Raw genomic sequence first — 19,787 nt, forward strand, 5'->3', positions numbered from 1 at the left:
GGGTGGGGGCCGGAGTGCGTGAGATGCTGTGGGTGCCCCGCCGGCCTCAGGGCAGGTGCGGGCCGGGTAGGCGGCCACCTGCAGCTGCTGGAGAAAGGGTAGGGCACTCCTGGTGCCGTCCGCTGTGCCAGAACTCTGGGACCCCTGGCAGGGCCAGGCGCCGACCCCGTGGCCCCTGGATCCCGCCGGGGGGACCGGTCACCCTGATGGGCCTCGAAGGGGATTAGGGCGGGGGCAGCTAAGACCCTTTCCTCGAGGAGGAGGATGGGGCCAGGCCGCTGGGCCCCCTGGGACCGGTCGGCCCCTGCGCAGGCGCCCTGAGCCCTCCCTGGGCCGGGCGCGGCGTCCGCGCCAGCAGCGAGGCTGGTCTGAGAGCCCAGGGCAGGTGCTGGCAGGAGCTGCCCCGGGCTGACAAGCTGTGCCCTGGGGAGGAGCGGTACAGGGAGGGCTTCCCCGGCGCGCAGGGTCCCTGGGCAGCCCTGCAGGTCGTGCGGACGGCGGGGAAGTGGGCCTGAGCCCTGCAACAGTGGAATTTGCCAAACTGGAGAAAAAACATCCATGTAGCAATGCCAGGGGAGGGGGAAGCAAACGAAATCTTTGCATGAGTTTTTTTTTTTTTTTTTTTTTTTTTTTAAGAAGCCAGCATGGATATTTCAGGCAACTACTTGGAACATTTCAAAAGAGCCGTAAATGCTGAAAAACGCAGAGTGCGCCGTGCCCCAGGCGCCGTCAGCTGCCCGTGATGGATGGATCAGCCGGCAGCGCCGGTGCGTGCCGCTGTGGCCTAGCTGCGGGGTCCCCGTCCTGGCTTCCTGCTGTGGGGAGGGGTGACGTGGGAGGCACTTGCTCCCCGGGGACCCCAGCATGGGCGCTTGGCGGCCTCTCTGGTGGCATAGTCTGCCCTTTGGCGGAGCGGCCCTGTCTTGGGGTTTTCAGGGGACGCTGGTCCCGTAGGGCGACACGGTGAGCGTGTCTGCCTCCCCGCCGTGTCCTGGGGGTGTCTAAGGAAGCCCAGGAGGGGACGGCGATCTCCCAGTCACATCTCCCAGAGCTCGCTCAGGCTGGAAAACACCTGCCACAGCCCCATCTCACGCTTGAATGCTCCCAGCGATGGGCAGCTCACTGCCTGCTCCTGTGGCTGGGCCTGTGTCCCTTCTCCCGCCTCTGGGGGCCCCTGTGTCAGGGGCTTCACACCCCCTCACTGCCCACAGACCCTCCCTGGGACAGAAGCTCAAGGCTGCAGAGGCCTCTCGGTGACCAGCCAGGCCTCGGCTGAGATGTCACCTGTCACCCTTGCAGGCGGACGGAACTTGGGGGGCAGGGCCAGAGCATCTGCCTGGGAGCTGGGACAGCTTCCGTCCACCACCGTGGGCCGCAGGAGCCCCTCGTGTCCCCCAGGCCTCCCTGAAGCTGCGGAGCCCCCGGCAGCCAGTCTGGGGGTGCCTGCTGTGTGCACAGCCCGGGGCAGGTGCATGCGCCAGGAAACATCCGCCTCTCCCTTCAGCTCCGGGGAGTTAACCTCCCCCTTCAATTTAGCAGACTCACTGGGTTGTAAACGCGGTGATTTGCGTCTTTGAGCCTTTTTATCCCTCTTTAAGAAGGAAAAAAAAATGCCTCCCCTCTCTGCCTCCTGGAAGGCCTGCGACTCGCTCGTTAGCACCCTCCCTGGTGCAGGACCAGCGCTGATTGCAGTGTGAGAAGGGGACAGGGCCCCCAGGATGGACAGATGCACGCACACAGCCAGCCCTGGCCTGGCCTTGGGCCTGAGAGCACGGCCCTGGCCGCCCCCAGCCCCTCCTCCCGGCTGCCAGCCCCATGGTGCCTGTCAGCCGCATCCGATTTTCCTTGTTGTATTTTTCATAAGCCCACAGCTCGGCCCCGTCCTCCTCCCTGGGTGTTCAGCAGGATGCAGATCTGCAGAGTGGGTTGGCTGCCGTCTGCGGGGCGCCCGGGGTGGGGGGAGGGGAGGGGGAGGCGGCAGCGCTGCCCTGGGTGTGCCTGAGACCTGTTCTCCCTGCTCGCATTGCCCGTGCCCCATGCCAGGTCCCCAGCAGCCTAGCAGGGACCCCTTGCTTGTCTCAGGGGCCTAGAACCTTCTAGAATCAGTGGAAGGGAGGGGCCTTCACTTGGCCTCTGGAGCTCCCAGCTCTATGCACCCCCACTTTACAGAAGGGGAACACCAAAGCCAGGGGTCCCCCAAATGCTCCTCCTGTGCCAGTCTGGCAGCACCTCCCGGCCTCAGCTTGGGCTTGGTTGGCCTGGGCGGGGTCCAGGTCTCCTGGGACCCCCGAGAGTGCCTGCAAGAACCAGGGAGAGGAGGGTACCCCCCTTCCCCAGCCACCACCATCGTCCGCGGTGCTGTCCCCTCCGGTACCAGCGTCACCCAGAGCCGGGAAGCAGCCGCATCCAGGCCCCATGTCCGCCACAGGCGCCCGGCCGCGGAGCCCGGGCCGGGGAGAAGATGGAGGGTTCTGTATGAGGCAGGGGCGGCAAGGGAAGGAGGAAGGAAGAAAAGCAGCTTCTGATGCACGTCATGTCTGCGGAATTGAGTATGACTAATTAATAGATTTTATTCTTAGTAATCTCTTAAGCATTCCATACGTTGGGCCCCACGCCTGAGCTGCGCTTACAGGAGGCCGCATTCGCAAAATGCAAATGATGCCCAGCGCTGCCTTCCCCTCCTCTCTCTCTCTCTCTTTTTTTTTTAAAGGGGAAATTTAAAGGAAAATTGCCATGTAATAGAAAAGAGATTCCAATCACTACATCTAATTACCACGAAGGGTAAAACCACTTAACCAAGAAGTGTCTGTCGTGGGCTTTTTTTTTTTTCTTTCAAACTTTAAACCTGCCGTAAATGCCACAAGCTTGGGGTGGTCCTGGCTGGTGAGCGGCTGCTGGAGGAGCGTGGGTGGGCCCCAGAGCCTGTGTGCCCCGGGCATCGTCCATCTCGCTGGGTGCCCAGGCCAGCCTAGAGGGGCTGGGGCTCCGGGGTGACCCAGGAAGACATTGCCGTACCAGGGGCTGAGAGGACGCGATGAGATTCTCCCAGGGGCCCTGGCCTGGCTGGGGCAGGATGAAGCCCACCACTCAGGGAGGGCCTGAGCCCAGGCCTGGGGTGGGGGGTTAGGTGAGCCTGAGGCTGGAGCGTGCCGGGTGCAGGGGAGGAGTGGGGGCTGCTTTCCTGGACCCCCCCCTCGGGCGAGGTGGGATTGGAACCCTTGGGGAGGGGGGCTGGGGTGTCTCATGTCAGAAACAACAAAGACCTGGGCCCCCTGGCCAGCGCTGCACCCCTCCCCTCCCCCTGCCCGCTGTTTCCAAGGAATGGCCAGGAGCTGGGGAGGGGGGGCGTCACAGGCTGCAGGGAGGGCGGAGCCTGGAAGCGAGAAAAATGCCCTCTGACCTCGTGCCTGTGCCTGCCACCCTGTCTGCCACGGGTGGGCCTGCGCCCCTCCCCCCGCCCGCCCTGTCGCCCCCGGCCGCTGTGCCCGATTCTTTGAAGCTCTTTCCCGCGAGGCCAGCAGGGTCTTCTCATGTCCAGCAGGCGGCCGGCACCGGGGCACGTGGTGGGCAGCCCCGTGGCTGCTGCCAGCCTCCTGTCCTGCCTCGGCTTTGGTGGAAGCGGCAGAGGCCTTTTGAAAGCGCCGCCTCCGGCCGGCTCCTCTCATCCTCTGCCCTCGGCCCGGCCCGGGGACGCGCCCTCCCCAGCTCCACCGTCACTGTCTCATCATCGTTCTAATCTCCCGGCTCGCCACACCGTGCTGTCGCTTGATAAATGATCGCCTCGCTCTACCCAGGGCCCCGGCCGCCTCTTGCGCTGGTCTCTCCCTCCTCCCCCCACCCCTACCCGGGATGGCAGAGCCCCAGGCGGTGGGCACGGCTGACGGGTGCCGGCTTCCGGGGCTTTTCTGGACATTTCCCTGCCATCCTCAGGCTTACGTCTAAGCAGCTCAGGTTACCAAAAAAAGCCCCGGTGTTAATTACCTCTCCCAGGGAGACGCAAAGGGTAGGCGCGCAGAAGGTAGTGGCTGGTCGGAGCGAATGCCTCTGGGAAGGAGGGGAGGACACGGCGGTCGAAGCTTTTCCCGGTTATCAGAAAGGACAGTGGCCCAGCTGCAGCGACCCTCGCCCAGCCCCTCCCTGCCACCCCGCTGCCAAGGACACGCCTCCGCCTCTGGGAGCAGCAGTAGCCGCCCAGCCGCCCGCCCCACGGTGGTCTGCTCTGCCCACCCGCCCCACCGCGGTCTACTTACTCAATGACTTCTAGGAGCAAGAACGTTTTCGCAATTCTATTGTCTCAGGAAATGCAAGGACCGACCCGGGAAGTACTGGGAGGACCCGGATGCAGCTCGGGCTCGCCGGGCGGCACAGCCACAGCTTCCGCCAGGGGCCTCTACGGGGTGCGGGGCGCGGAGGAGCCGCGAGCTTTTCCTTCTGTGACCCATCCAGAGGATGCACTGGCAGGCCCGGCAGGGAAGCGGCGTGGAGAGAGCCGGCCAGAGGACGACTTCCGGCGTCTCCTTGCCAAACACCTCTTCTTCCCTCCCCGCCGCCTGCGGAGCCCGCACGGCTCCCGTGAAGGCATCGCGGCGAGCAGTGGCGGTGGCAGAGCCATGTGGGGCCCTGCGGGCAGCCGCGTCTCCCCGCCGGCTCCGGGGTGACGGCCCAGGGTGCACGTGGATGTCATCATCCAGTTCCGGAAAAAGCCCCAACCCGGTCCTTCCGACTGTACTGTTTTTAGCACTCCCCTCCCCCACTGGCACCATTCTATGTCCACAGCTGTGAACCCCCTCCTGCCTTCTATTCTTCTAAAAAAAAAAAGTTCCCTCCCCCCACCATCACGTTCTACGAAATCGCCACCCCTCCCCAGCCGCGGCCTTCTCTCTGCTGGGGCGGTGACCTGCGGCCGCCCTCTCTCTCTCTCTCTCTCTCTCTCTCGTTCTCTGGGATCGCGGCAGGCGTGGCCGGGCCGGGGCCTGCATCATGTGTAGGAGTAGTCTACGTCGGGGATGCCGCCGTCCCGGTAGCCCCGCGTGGTGCCGTAGCCGATGGTGTGCGTGCCCTTGCACAGGCTGCTGCCGTTGGAGGGGAAGATGGTGTGGACCACGTACTCCTCTTTGGCGCGGTACGGGTTGATGGGCAGCATCTGCAGCCCCGGCCCGCGGATCTCCAGGATGGAGTTGTCCTTCTTGGTCCCCGACTCCACGTAGTCGTCTTTCTTCCTGCTGCCCCGGTTGTAGGCCCTCTCCCGGCTCAGCAGCTCGCCAGCCCGGTGCACGTACCAGCAGATGGCCCCCAGAACCAGGAAGAGGAAGACCAGGGCCACGGCGCCCCCGATGATGCCGGCCAGGGGCAGGCCCGCCATGGGCCCCGCGTTCTGCTCCTGGTTGAGCGTGGTGGTGGGGCCGTAGCTGTCGGCGGTCTCCGCCTTGGCGCACACGGGCGTCTCATCCGCCACGTAGGTGTTGCCCGTCTCCATGGTGACCATGCAGATGATATAGGTGGACTTGGGCTCCAGGGCCGTCAGCAGGTACTCCGTCTTGTCCCCCTGCACCAGGGTCTCGGTGATGGAGCCCACGGCCGGGCTGTGACCCAGGCGCAGCCAGCTGAGCCGGAAGGAGGCGGCCGGCAGCGTGGCCTTCCACGTGATGCGGATGGAGTCGGCCGTGAGGGGCTTCACGTGGATCACCAGGGTCTTGGCGCCGTCGCCCGTGGCCATGGGGTAGTCGATGTTGGAGTCGGGGAGGCGCAGTCCCGGCCTCTTGGCCTTGAGGGTGAACAGGGAGCCCTGGGGCGTGGTGGAGGCGGCCTGGTGGCTGGCGGTGGTCTTGGCGGCCACGTGCGCCGTGCCGCCGCCCTGCGACCCCGCCTCCAGGCACTCGTCCATCTCGCTGGTGATGTCCTTGATGGCCATGCCCCGGACCTTCTCGGGGCCCTGGCACATGAGGCCCCGCACGTTGACCACGGCCGCCCGGGCCTTCACCCAGTCCCGCAGCCACATGAGGTTGCAGCCGCAGAACCAGGGGTTGTTCCTGAGCAGCAGCTGGGCCAGGTTCCCCAGGTCGTCGAAGAGGCCGCGGGGCAGCGTGGTGAGGTTGTTGTTGGACAGGTCCAGGCGCTCCAGCTCGCGCATCTTGGCCAGCGTGTTGTAGGGGATGTGGCTGATGGCGTTGTCCTGTAGGTAGAGCTTCTGCAGGTGGGCGCTGGGCAGGTTGAGGGGCGGCGCGGCCAGCGAGTTGCGCACCAGCGAGAGCTCGGTGAGGTTCTGCAGCCGGCTGAAGGTGTCGTCGGCGATGCGCTGGTTGGCCAGCAGGTTGCCGTCCAGCACCAGGCGCCGCAGGCTGTTGAGGCCCTTGAAGGCGTGCAGCGGGATGGTGGAGATGCGGTTGTCGTCCAGCCGCAGCTCCTCCAGCGTGTGCGGCAGCCCCGGCGGGATGCTGCTCAGGTGGTTCCGGCTCAGGAAGAGCAGCTTGAGCTGCTTGCTGTCGGCGAAGGCGTCCTCCTCGATGCTGACGGTGGACACGGAGTTGTCGTCCAGGTGCAGCTTCTCCAGCAGCGGGAGGCGGGCCAGCGAGTCGCGGGCGATGGTGCGCACGTTGTTGTCCTGCAGGTGCAGCTCCCGCAGGGACCGCGGCAGGTTGACGGGGAACTCGTCCAGGTCGTTCTCGTACAGGTAGATGACCTGCACGCTGACCTTGGTCTTGAGGTCCTGGGGGATGCCGGCGTTGTTGATGCGGTTGTTCTGCAGGTAGAGGGTGGTGGCGTCGTCGGGGATGTCGGCGGGGATGGAGGTGAGCCCGCGGTCGTTGCAGTAGATGAAGCCGTTGTTGCAGCGGCACACGGAGGGGCAGGTGGTGCTGTCAATGGCCTCCGTCAGGAAGGCGATGAGCCCGTAGCACAGGAACAGCCAGTCGCGCAGGTCCATGGCGGCCGTGGTCATCACGACGGTGGCTGTGACGGTGGCAGTGGGCGTGGCGGCGGCGGCGGCGGCGGGCTGTGCCACCACCATGGTGCACGGCTGGGGGAGCCTGACTCCCCCTGACCCGGAGACCCTCAGCACCTGCAAGGAGCACAAGACAGGGGCGGTGAGAGCCGGGCAGGGGGCAGCGGCCTGAGGAGTCAGTCGCGCGCCGGCCTCTTGCCATGGGGCTGCCACAGGCAGCTCCCGCAGGGGCCAAGGTCAAGTCCAAGGTGCAGGCTTCTTGGTGGCAAGCGTGTGTCACGGGGGGGGGGGGGGGTGCTCTGGCTGGGGTCAGGCTCTGATGACGTCCGGACAACGCTAAGGTTCGGCTTTGTTTTTTTTTTCTTTCTTTGAAGTTCGCGCACTGAGCTCATGGCTCGCGCTGGAGGTGCTGGCCGCGCGGATGCCATGGATTTGGGGCGCGTTTTATGCCTTCGCTGGGCGGGGAACACGTGTCGCTCTCTGGCTGGGACCCAGGGTTTGAGGGAAAGCTTGTGTCTGTGAGCTCGGAGGAGGAGCGGGGAGGGAGGACGGGGGAGGGGAGGGAGGGGAGAGGCTTCGCCAGAACCCGCAGCCAGGGAGCTGTCGGCAGAGCCAGAGCGGCGCGTCACTGTCTGGTGTTAAAACAATACCTCCTGTTTGTCACGGGTTCACGCACAGACAGGACGAGGTGGCGGCAGCTTTGCTTTCCGTGTGTTCACAGAACTTTCATTTGACGCAAGGAGCCTGCCCTCGCCCTGTGCAGTGGTGGGGGCAGCTGTCCCCCACCCCCACCCCGACCTGAAATCAGGACCCTGCCAGCTACTCCAGGGAGAGCAGATGACCCCGGGCTGTGGCGTTAAAAGAAACGGGACAAACAGACGGAGGGGCACGCGGCGTGGTGGTAGGGCGAAGTCAGTTAACGAGAAATCACCTGTCAGCCCCGGTGGGGAGGGCAGCCGCGGAGTGTGCCGTGGGGTCTAGGGTCCCGAAGGCCTTGTCGCCGTGGCACAGGCTGAGGCCCCAGCCCGTGAGGGCAGAGCCGGCACCGCGGGACGAGCCGTGGGGTCCTCATCGCCACACCCTGGAGGTGGAGTCTCCGTTTCTCACCTGTGCCACACCTGCTCCCTTCTCTGTCCCTCGCCATCCAGAAACTCCTCTTCACCCTTCAGGACCCTCCTCTGCTTGGCCTTCCTGATGCCCCACGTGGAGCTTCCCTCTGCCTTGTCTCTACTCACCCACCCACCCACCTGTCCACCTCCCCACCCACCTGTCCATCCATTGACCCACCAACCTATCCACCTACCTACCCATCCATCCATCTACCCATCCGCCCACCCACCCACCTGTCCATCCATCTACTCACCCATCCATCCATCCGTCCATCTGCCTGTCTATCCATTCACGTGTCCACCCATCTACCCACCCACCTCCCCACTTGTCCATCCATTGGCCTACCCACCCATCCATCCACCCACCCATCCATCCACCCATCCACCTGTCCATCCATCTACCTATACACCCCCCTACCCACACACCCACCCTCCCATCCACTTACTCATCCATCCATCTACCCATCCATCCATTCACCTACTTCTCCATCTGTCTACCTGTCCGTCCATCCAGCCGTCTACCCACCGACCATCCCACAAACCCACCCACCCACCCGTCCGTCCGTCCGTCCATCCGAGAGATCTTGTTGGGCAGCCTGTGCCAGCCCCGTGGGCCCCCCTTCTGCGGGGGTAGGATGGAGGCCTTGCTTAGGGTGTCCAGAGTGTGTGCCATTCAGCCCCAGCGAGTGTATAGCCGGTGTCTTTCCCATGAGCAGATGGGAACCCTGCAGCTTGGCGGTGTGCGCTCTCTCCAGACCACCGGAGAGGAACTGAGCAGGAACCCAGGCCGCCTGGCTCGCAGCGTCCTGGCCACCGCTGGACTTGAGGCGCCATGTGGGTGCAGCCTGCGCTGTGTGGTGCCTGGCGCTCAGGAACAGGGGCTGTGGCCTGTGCGGGCCTGGTGTGGCTGGGTGTGGCCACTGTGGTGGCGTCCGTGGGCAGAAGGGCCCAGCTCTGGGCTTGCACGGCCTTGCTCGGGCTCCGTCTGCATCCATGGAGCACAGCTCATGCCTCAGGCCAGGGGAAGTGCGCAGGACGGGGGGCCAACCCCTGGGGGCCCTGCAGCCAGCCTGCGTCCCCGGGTGCTCGTCTCTGCCTGCTCTCAGAGCCCAGGCCACACGGTCAGGGCCTCCCTCACGCCCCCGCCTTCCAGCCCCTGAGGCTTGGTGCTGGCCCTGCTGCCTGCACACAGAGCCCCTGGCTCACTCGAGGGGGTCTGGCTGTGTCTTTGTGCCCTCGGGGGCTCCTGTCTGAGGCCACCCTGGTCCTCTTGCCTCCTCCCAGCACATCCTCCAGCCCTCCCTGTCACCTGGCGCTCAGAGCCTTCCAACCATCTGTGTGGCATTGGGCAGCGGGCGGTGGGCCTGGTGGCCTCGTCCACTCCACCCCCTCCCTGACCGCAGCAGCCAGGCACAGCTTGGTGCCCCAGGGCCCTTGTACGTGCTGTTCCCGCTGCTCATCCCCCACATCCAACCACTTGCTCCCTTGCCTCCTCCCAGAAATGATGGCCCCCGAGTCCTCTGTCCATTCCTGCCGCACCCGTAGCACCCACATGTGCTCTTTCCCCCAGTGAAGGACGGGATTTGTGTACCTTCCTGGGTGTCCCCAGCGGCTGATGCCCATTAGACACTTACTACACATTCCAAAGAAGCAGCTCCCACTAGTGACCCAGTTTGTAGATGAGGAAACCGAGGCAGGGAGCGAGCCTGGTTCCCTGGCCGGAGGTGTCGGGGTCTGCATTTCACCCCGGAGCTGTACAGCTACAGGACCTCAATCCCCATCCCCTGGCTGAGGGCTCGCAGATGGTCACGGGGCGCCCATCCTCCCATGAGCCTCCTGCCTGCTTTGCCCAGGCTGCCCGGCCCTCACATAACCAACCTCGCCTTTCGCTACCTCTTGGGTTGGGCGGGGCGTTGGCCTGGGTCACGGGAGAGGGTGGGCTTGGAACAGCGGACACTGTGCAGCCCAGCCCAGCGGGCCCTCGGGGGCCAGGGAGAGACCCTCTGGCCATGCCTTGCCCACTCCCCTTGCACGGGCACAGCTGAGAGGCTTACGACTGTACCCAGGCCCGGCTGTCGCGTGCAAGGTCACGGGGCCGGGACAGCAGGGAGGCGGGGGCTGAAACAGGGAGGCTCAGGCCCGCTGATGGCCACCTGGCCTCAGTCTCGGGTCACAGCCTAGCCCGGGAGCACCTCCGCCCTCTGCGGTCCGCCAGCTGCCGAGCGAGTCCTGGCACAGGGGACGCAGGTGGCCTGGCTTCCCTGCTCGGTGGTTCCGGGGCACTGCCCGGCGCCCAAGGCAGACTTGTTAGAGCCAGAGCGCAGGCCAGCCCCCGATCCTCCGGCGTGGACATCTGTTCCTGGTGCCCGCCCAGCTCAAGGCCACGGCATCATGATGGAGTCTAAATTGCACTTTTCAGAGCTGTTTGATGGACGACCGAGGCGCGTGCGGGAGGCAGGGGCCCGAGGCCTCTCCCTTCCCTGTCTGCAGGCCTCATCCATCTTGGCCAGTCTCCCCCGCGGCCCGGCTCTTCCCAGGGCCAGCCAGGCCTGGAGGCTGAGCCCTGCAGCTCCAGGAATCGGGGCGGGGCCTGGCCTCGCTGGAGAGGCCCTTGAGCCGCCCGCTCTGGCAGCCTTTTTATTCCCTTGTTGTGTGTCTGATAGTTTATGTGGCCATCAAATTAAAGCCGGCAAATGGCCCATCTTTTACGGGATCACTTGTCATCATCGCGCAGATCCCGAAGATGTCAGCACCCTGTGAGTTACGACCTGCCGGCTCTGTGACTGACAGCGGGCTCCAGGCTGGGGGCCGGGAGCCGCGGATGGTGCCCAGGGACCCCCTTAGCCGAGGAGGGCGGCGCCCAGCAGTCTCGCTCTCGGCCTTCCTGATTCAGACACTCCCGGGTTCTGTCCTGCCTCTGCGCTTCCTGGCTGTGTGGCTTTGAGCAGGTTGCTTGCCCTCTCTGAGCTCGTAGCCTCATCTGCGGCCCTAGCGGTCACTCCTGCAATGGCTCAGTGCAACCTCTAGGCATCAAGTCTAAGAGCTGACCCCGGGGCCAGCGCTGTGGCACAGCGGGTTAAGCTGCCGTCTCTAGCATCCCTTATGGGCGCGGTTTTGCGTCCCCGCTGCTCCACTTCCGATCCAGCTCCCTGCAAAAGCGGCGGGGGGTGGCCCAAGGGCTTGGGCCCCTGCCATCCACGTGGGAGACCCACAAGCAGCTCCTGGCTCTGCACAGCCCAGCCCTGGCTGTTGCAGCTATTTGGGGAGTAGAGCAGCAGATGGAAGACCTCTCTCTCTCTCTCTCTCTTTGTCTCTCCCTCTCTCTCTGTAACTCTGCTTTTAAAAATAAATTTTAAAAATGTTTAAAAACCTTTAAAAATTTTTTTTGAAAAGCTGTCCCGGCACATGGGCCTGCCCTGCCGTGCACACCCTGCTCCTCTGCACACCCCTGCTCCTGCCGTGCCTCCGGGGCGGGCGGGCGCAGCAGCAGCCTCTGGGGGGCTGTGATGTTGCCCTGCCCCCTCCCACAGTGGGGGGTGGTAGCGACACCTGCCCCTCCTAGGTCCCCCTGGACTCTGATGTCCCGCCGGCTCCTGAAGCCACCCTGGGCATTGGCCGTGCTGCTCCCACTCCAACACACTCGCCCTCACGTGTGCCTCCCCAGACCCCAGCCCCTCTGTAACGCGTTCCCTGACCCTCTGCTGAGCCCAGGCCCACCTCTGCTCCTGCACCACGAGACCGGTAGTAACGGGTGTGGGACAGCATCCACGACCACCTGTCCACTGCTCGGGTGCACCTCCCTGTTGGAGGCCCAGGGCCCTCTGCAGGGACCTCCTGGGGCGTCGGCGTGCGGGTGGCCCACCGTGGGAGCTGCAGGACCCCAGGCCTGGCACAAGCCCTGGCCAGCCGTGTTGGGGACGCCGTCTACTGCCACAGAGCCTGGGGACCCACGGTTGAATGTGAGCTTGTGGGGGTGGGCAGCACTCCTGGAGGAGCTGGGGGTCTGGGCATGGAGGAGAGGCCGGGTCCCCGTGGTGCCAGGCAGCCGCACCCCCACTGGACCCAGGCGGGCAGTCCTGATGGTGCCAGCCCCAAGGAGGAGCTGCGTGGCGCAGGAGGGGTCAGAGGCCCACAGGCGGCCCCCAGCTGTGTGAGCTGGGCTGACGCCCCCCCGCCCTAGTTTACCCCAGGAGGAGGGAGATGAGGGAGGGGTTGTATGGGGTGCCCAGTGGGGCCCAGGGGGTTGAGAAAGGGGAGCTGCCCTGCCCTGTCCCCAGGAGGGGCCCCGTGTTCCCCCCATGAGCCCCACTCTGGGCGGATGCTGCCTCAGGAACAGGCCAAGGCAGGAAAGGGGGCCCCTTGGGGGTCACTCATCCCCTCCGCGGAGGTGGAGGGCAGATGCCTCGGCCAGGCTATTGGGGAGCCCAGCCCGGCGGCCCAAGTTCTCTCTGTGACAGCAGCCCAGGGAAGGCGCCTGGGCTCTGAGCAGGCAGACAGAGCTGGGGAGGGACAAGCTGGGGGGACCTGCCGATGAGCCCCTGCGCTCCAGACAGCGGGTAGGGGGTGGCACACAGAGACAGGGCGCCCGGCTCCATATCCCAAGTTTCTGCTAACCCGGCCTTAGCTCCTGCCTCTTCCTTCCCCTCCTCGCAGCCTCCGCAGAGCGTGGTGCCTCCTAAGCCCACGGCTCCCTCACCTGTCAGCCGCTCAGCAGTCCATTCGGCCCTGGGTGGGGGTGGGGTGGGGGAGGCGGCAGGTGCTCGGGCTGGGACATGGGAAGGGGTGCACTGCTTTGAAGGCAGGTGCAGCGTGGAGTCTGGGGCGGGGTGGGGGGGACCCGGTGAGCTCTGTGCCACGTCTAGATTCCTGGCGCCCGCCTGTGTTCAAAAAAGTCCTCTTCCCTCTCAGAACTGCCATTCCTCATCTCCAGTGGGCGGGGGTGCCAGCTCCCAGCAGCCCGCGGGGCCCTGCAGTGGGGAGGAGGAGGGTGGGGAAGGCTTCTGGCCTGTGCTTGCTCCCCGGGGCCCTGGAGCAGGCTTGTGGGTCTGCGTGGGAATCTCCCCGTGGCGTACCTGCACTGGCACTGGCGGGTGAGACCCTCCGTGGGGCAGTGACCTGAGCGGGTCCCGGGGCTCCCCCGTCTGCTACTTGGCCTTTGCTGGGGCTCTGCTGGACCCGGGGTGCTGCTTTCCCCTCACACGGGCCCTCCCAGGCGCTCTCCCGCAGCCAGGCAGCAGACGGCCACCTGCCCCTGCCCAGGCTCTGTCTAGCTGGCCTCGGGGCTCAGGTGCCCATCTGTGAAATGGGACCATGAACGGGGCAGGCCGAGGTTGCCTCCAGTGCTCAACAGAGCGAGGCTCAGAACGGGGCCACCACTGGCGTCCGGCCGTGAACCTGGGAGGGGAACTTGGGCTTTTTGTATCACATGGGCTTCTCCAAACCCTCATTCATGGGCTGCAGGCCCACTGGGGGCGCTTCCTTGGGGGCAGGGGTGGGGTGACCCCACCACCACCTTCTAGTCCCAGCTCCTGCAGGGTGCCAGCCACACCCACCACCCCCACCAACTTCCCCGGTGGACTGTCTACAACTTGTAATGCATGCGGGGTGGGGTGGGGGTGGGGATCATTTTAAAACCAAAAGTTAATTATTTTTCTAATTTCCTGCCACATGCATTATGCATTGGCTGTTGTCACTCGCGGTAATTGCGAGCAGGTATGCAAATGCACCTGGGGTTCACCTAGCCGCGTGGGCCGTCGGGGCGGCGCCGGAGCCGGGCATCGGGATGCCCAGAACTTCAGAGAAGGCAAACCACTTGGAAAAGCAAGATTTTCAAATCGTGTCTTGGGAGGTTAATTATATTGATAACAGTGTTCAATATTAAGCTATTCGGGGCCGGCAGAGGGCCGGGGATGAAAGGAGACATGTGTAATTTTGTGTTTCTCTCTATGCGTTATTTAATAAGATGCTTCTCCACCTGCTATTTCTGTCTGCGTCCATTTTTAGTAGAGCTGCCTGGACTGACGCTTAATGCCTTTTGAGAAGGGAAAAAAAAGCCTGGCGGAGTTTCAGAGGGGAGGGGCCTAAGGGCCTTTATTGGGGGTGGGGGGCAGGCTCAGACCCCAAGCACAGGACAGGGGCTCCTGGGCCACAGCCAGGGTGGGTGGAGGAGCAGTGAGCAGGCCAGGTGGGTCTGAGTGAGTCCTGGTGGTGGCGAGACAGGGGCTCTGCACCGGGCCTGGGGCCGGGCCTTGGGCGCCCCGTGCACCTGCCACGGACTCTGGGGAAGCTGCTTGCTGTACCCTCCTGTTGATCTCCCACCAGGAGAGTCCCAGGGCAGGACAAGGTCTCTCTGAGGATGGGGCCTGGCACACAAGGTGCCCCAGAGACATCACTGGACACATGAGTGAGGAGAGATGCCCAAGCGGAGGCCCAGGACAGGCCCGTGTGGGAGAGGAGGGAGGTGTCACCCGGCAGCCCCACCCCGGTCACGGCAGCCCCAGGGAAGCGAGGGTATGGATCATGCAGCAGGTGGCAGAAGGGCCTTGCACAAACCCTCGGCCTCAGTGCGCCATGCCCTCCTCGCCCGTGTCTCACCCCTGCCCCTCCTTAGCTGTGCAGGGGCCACCCTGACCTCCGGGGGCAGCACACTGCGAACCTGACTGCCCCCACTGGCCTCCCCTGCGGTCTGTCCCCAGGAGCCAGAGGCCCCTTCCCTCCCCACCCCCCACCGATACACATGTGGATGGAGACCACTCCCAAGGACCCTGGGATCTGGGCAGCGGAGGGCCCAGACGTGGTCGGCTTTCTACAGATGAGGAGAGACAGGCCGGAGGGTGTTCGGCACTGCCCTCCCCCGGGCTGCGACCTCCGGCCTTGGCATTGAATTTGCATGGGGACCGCCATGGTGGACAGGTCTCAGGGGAGCTGCCTCCCACCGGCACCAGCAGGGCTGCAGACCCCAGGAGGCCCATGGGGCCAGGCCTGCCTGGGCTGCATGAGGTCTTTCCCAGAAGGCTCTGCTTTGCAGCTGTCCCACAGCCCCGTGTCCCCAGCACACACAGCTGCACACTCTGGGAGGGGACAGAAGCCACCCAAGGTCTCTCACCACAGTGCCTGTGCGGCCCACACTGCCCCAGAACCCCCCAGAATCCTAGGGGCTGGGAGGACAGCAGGTGCGGCGCTGGGCGCGAGGAGCGGCTGCCAGGAGGTGGGGGTGGCTGGCTTGCAGCAGCTCTGGGCTGGCGTGCCTTTATAATAAATAACAGCAAATAGCCCATCCGCAGGGCGTCTTTCACGCCGGTGGCTAATAACGCGGCTATTAATGCCCCCGCAGACGGCGTGCGCTGTGCCGCGCTGACGGATGGCCCGGGCCCTGGCGCAGTCATAAATCAGCCCCTCTGCTGGGGCAGAGCGCAGGGAGGTGTCATTTTCCATCTTGGTAATGAACTGGGGCTTCCCTGCCCTGCCCCGTGGGCCCCGCCGCAGGTCGCCAGGGATCTGTGTTTGTGGAGGTGCAGAAGTAGGCAGGCCCCGCCCACTCAGGCCTGGCAGGCCACGCCTCTCAGGCCTGGCAGGCCCAGCCCACTCAGCCCTGGCCAGATCCCGCACTGCCTGCTGTGTGACCTTGGGGCCCCACTGCCCTCTCTGGGCCAACGAAGAAGCAGGAGCAGGCCGTGGGTGGATGCTTTGCGTCGCCCAGGCCCACTGTCCAGCAGGGGCTTGTGGACTGTGGACCCCTCCAGCTGCGCAGCCGCAGGTGCTGTGGCCTATGGTCTGGATCTCACTGCTGCCCACTTCCGGCAGAACTAGTAGCCCTGCGCTGCTGGCGGAGAGGGACTCCAAATGAGGCACCCCGCTCCCCCCTAAGCCTGGCGTCTCCATTGGCCTAGATCGAGCAACGCGCGGGCCATCAGGCAGCAAAGGATCCTGGCCCCAGCCAGCGGGAACCACGTGTTGCGCGGGGCGAGCGAGCTGCACCACCCCCTGGGGAAGGGACTGGCTACAGCTGCCCAGGCACAGGCCCGATTCCCCTCCCCCATCCGTGCCCTCCCCCTGCCCCCGCCTTACCTCTGCTGCCGCAGCCCCGGGGTTCCTGCTCCGCCGGCCTCTGTGGATGCGGTGGGCCCAGGCCTTGCCTGAGTCACATTCGTGGCCCCCGGGCCCGGGGGGCCGCCCGCCACTGGCCGCAGACCGCAGGCCTGGGGCACGGGGCAGCACGGGCAACACCTTGGGGCGTGGGCTCCTGGGTTCAAGCGAGGCTGTGGGATCCAAGTAGCATCCTCGGTGCCCTGGGCCGCGGGGGCTGCCGGCTTCTCCCTGGGGAGCGAGGGGCGTGGGGGCTGGGCGCCCAGGGGCGCCCTCCGTGGCCTGAGGCTGTTGCGACCCTCTGCACCCCAGGCATGCCCTACGGCCTGGCACCCATCCCCAGGAGGGTGGCCTCTTGCTGCTTGCTACGTCCACGGCCCTGGTTCACCTGTGGGCGGCAGGGCCTCTGTGTGCCGCTTGCCCCCACCTTTTTTTCTTTACCAAGGGGTTTTGTTCTTTTTCTTTCTTTCTTTCTTTTTAATCCCTTTAAGTCACTTGGCAGAATGGGCTCGGTGTGGAGCGCGCTCTTGCGTGACAGCGCAGGGAGGGGCCCCGGCTCCACAGAATCGGTATTCCTGCCACTCAGCCTGTGTCCCGGGGGGAAGGCGGGGGCCCATTACCCCCCGCCGCGGAGTTCAGACGTTCACGGCGGGGCTGGCGCAGCTGACACGCGCCGCTGAGCTCTCACAGTCCGCATGTCCTGCCTCGGGGAGCTGCCGCCGTTGGGGGGGGGGGCTCCGTCCTGCTTGGCTGCTCCCGGTGCAGGGAAGGCTGGCACAGGGGAGGGAGGCCGGCTCCTCCCGCTTCGCCCCGTCTGTCTGTCTGTCCGTCCGCTTCTTCACCAGCTCCTGCCGAAAACAACACAGGTGGTTAAGCGGGAGGAAATTAGAAGCCGCGTGGGGACTAGCGCAGCCTCCTTCCCCCCCCCCCCCATCCCATCAGACCCTAGGCCCACGGCGGCCCGGGCTGACTCCCCCTCTGGTTCGGGTAACAGCTGGCCACGGCGAGTAGCCTTCCTTGCAGCTTAGCTACCTGCCTTCCTTGGCTGGGGCTGGCGGGACCGGGAAGAGAAAAATGAAGTTTTGAGCGCTCCTGGCCCTGCGGGGCTGCCTGCCCAACCCAGAGCTGGCGCTGTGCCCCCAGCACCTGCTCCTCTTGTTAAATGTCATTCAAAGGCTCCAACTGGGCCGCGGAGGCCCGGGCTTCCAGAGAGACGCTGCCTTTCCCAGCGGGGGGGAAGCAGGATCATCAGGGACCCTGGGGGGAGTCATGTCTCGTGTCCCTGGCCTCCCTCCTGCAGCCCACACCCTGGTGAGGCCGGGGTCCGAGACCTGGGGGCGGGGAAGGCTGTTGCCCAGGCGGGAAAGCGAGCGCAGCCTCTCATTAGCGTGCATGCCGCCGTGGAAGGCCCGCGGAGCCCCGCCGTCCCTACTCCCCCTGCGGGAGCCCCTCTTTGGAAGCGGGCTTTCATTACACATCTGAGATCCAGATGGGCTCGGCTGCATCCGGGCACTTCTCTTTGTAGGGCCGAAGGTGGCTGCTCTGGGGCCGCAGCACAATGACAATGAGAAGATGTGGGGTGCGCGTTGCGTCTCAATCAGCCCGGCACCCAGGCTGGGGGCGGCTCCCCCGGGGCCCCAGCCTGGCAGAAAACCCACGCCAGAGGAAGTGCCCGCAGGCCAGGGGCGGGCAGCCAGGCGGATGGATGGGTTGGTGTGGCCAAGTGGGGGCCTTCTGGGGGCGAGGAGGAGGGAACAGGGCCGGGGCAGGCCTGGGCAGGGGCGGGGTGGGGACGAGGGCGGAGCCCCTGTGCGGGGGGGGGGGGTGAGAGCGGCTGGCTCCAGCACGAGCCCTCGCTATTACCACGCGCGTGATTTCATCCAATTATAAATTGTAATTTCTCTATGAAGGCGAGAGGTGGAGAGGATCCAATGAGGTCATCCGCCTGCCCGGCTGGGGCGAGGAAACTGTTTTATACGGCAGAGGGGGTGGTGGCTGTGACCCAGCCAGGCACGGCCGCGTTTCCCTGTGACAGAAGCCAGCCGAGTTCTGCTTTGGGAACTGAGTGGTGGTGGGGGGGCGGGCTCCCGGGTGCCTCAGGCCCCTCCCACGACACTCACATCCAGACAGGCGGTCCCCTGGGCCCCTGGGCGGCCCCCCCAGCCCTGCTGCCTCCCCACAGGTCTCTCAAGGCTCTGAGCCGGCTGTGCCAGTGCCCCCTTCCCCCACCCCCCCGCCTGTGCCTGGTCACTGGGACCGCGACGACAGTGGCGTCATATCGTGAAAGGAGTGATCTCCCCAGCTTCCAGAGAACATGTGATGCTGCACAGGGTAGGCGCTTAATAAGTGCACCCCCGTGAGCTCTGCACTCGGCTTCCTCCTTCAGAGAACCAAGGTTCTTGGTGCCGGTCCAGCTGTGTGCACCCTGGGCCACCTTCCCTGCGACCCCACCCCCACCTTCCCCGGGTGCTGCGTGGCTCCTGGGAAGCCTGGCCATGGGACCCTTGGGTGAGGGCATCTGGGCTGCGGGCAGGTGTTTGTGGCGAGCCTGGCTGGCAGTGGTTGGGAGTGAACACACAGCCGTGCGCTGGCGAGCACCTGGTGCCCGCGCGTGGGCCCTCGTGACAGCGGAGCCCGCACCGCTAAGAGGTGTGGCTGTGTTCCCGCTTTCTGCTTGGTCAGCCAAGTTAGGCTATCTGTGTGTGGGGGGGGGTCTCGGTGGCCGGGCGCCCCCTGGCCTGGGCCAGCCCCGCTCCCCCAGGCTCCGGGCCTGGTCTCTGCAGCCAGGCACGAAGACAGCATTTTTCAAGTCAGCACAGGAAAACGCTTCCATTTGGAGGCGCTCTGAGACGCTCACGCAGTTGCACCTTTGCGATCGACGGCCTCGCAGCTGTGGTGAGAGGCAGCCCTGCACGGCCTCCGCGGCCGGGCCGGCTACCTACCCGCCTGCCCGCCTGCCCGCCTGCCCGCCAGCAGCCACGCGACGGCGCGCTGTATCCTCGCCGGTGAATTCTGCTTTGCCGCCTCCCTGAGCCTGGGACGACGCAGCGTGACTGGCAAGCCAGGGCCCCTGGGGAGAAGCAGGGACGTGGCCAAGGCCTCAAACCCCGGCTGGTTCCCTTCCTCGCTGTACTGAGCCCGCCCATCCTGGGTTCCTCCCGAGGCCCTCGCACGTCCCCTCCTCCCCCCTCCATCTCTCCATTCATCCTTTGTCCAAGCCACACCCATCCCTCTCTGTCCACCGTCCACCCACCCACCCGTCTGTCCATCTCTGCATCCATTTCCCCCTCCCTCCCTCCACCTCCCCTCTCTCCCCACCTTCTTCCCCTCTCCCCGCGTAGCCATCCATCCTTGCTCCGCGCTGAGTCCTGCCAGGCTCCAGGCGCTGTAAGACTCAGGACCCACAGGGGAGCCCCCAGAGTCCTTCCAGGAGTCCGCGTCCCGCCCAGCGGGGTGGCCCTTGTTCGTCACAGCACACAAAGGGCACTTGGTGGGTGGAGAACCCAGCCTTGCCCAGCCTGGAGTTGAGGGCGGGCTGCAGGGAGCTTCCTGGGGAAGATGACACCATGCTGTGTGTTTGGGGTCCCCCAGGCTCCCAGTCCATGGGCTTTCCCCCTCGACCACCGTCTGTCTCCCCACGTACCCACCTTTGC

At 65.3% G+C, this 19,787-nt stretch overlaps 2 protein-coding genes across 8 annotated transcripts in view; one reads left to right on the forward strand and one right to left on the reverse strand.

Annotated features, from left to right (window-relative positions):
* Positions 1-19,787, forward strand: part of MACROD1 (mono-ADP ribosylhydrolase 1) — a 114,521-nt gene that overhangs the window by 25,079 nt on the left and 69,655 nt on the right. The window lies entirely within an intron of this gene.
* Positions 618-16,248, reverse strand: FLRT1 (fibronectin leucine rich transmembrane protein 1). 2 transcript variants are annotated; one of them, XM_051833141.3, is made up of 2 exons: positions 16,117-16,248; positions 618-7,057 (listed from the first exon to the last, which is right to left on the reverse strand). In XM_051833141.3, exon 2 carries the CDS (start codon positions 7,004-7,006, stop codon positions 4,979-4,981), a length of 2,028 nt encoding a protein of 675 aa, XP_051689101.1. In that variant the 5' UTR covers positions 7,007-7,057; positions 16,117-16,248; the 3' UTR covers positions 618-4,978. The 2 variants fall into 2 exon arrangements, with proteins under 2 accessions (XP_051689101.1, XP_089181816.1); XM_089325690.1 differs by lacking the exon at positions 16,117-16,248 and adding an exon at positions 7,872-8,007 and having other exon boundaries at positions 4,839-7,057.

This window comes from Oryctolagus cuniculus, chromosome 1 (genome assembly GCF_051225735.1).
Source record: "Oryctolagus cuniculus isolate XC-2025 breed Fujian yellow rabbit chromosome 1, ASM5122573v1, whole genome shotgun sequence".
Classification (NCBI taxonomy): domain Eukaryota; kingdom Metazoa; phylum Chordata; class Mammalia; order Lagomorpha; family Leporidae; genus Oryctolagus; species Oryctolagus cuniculus.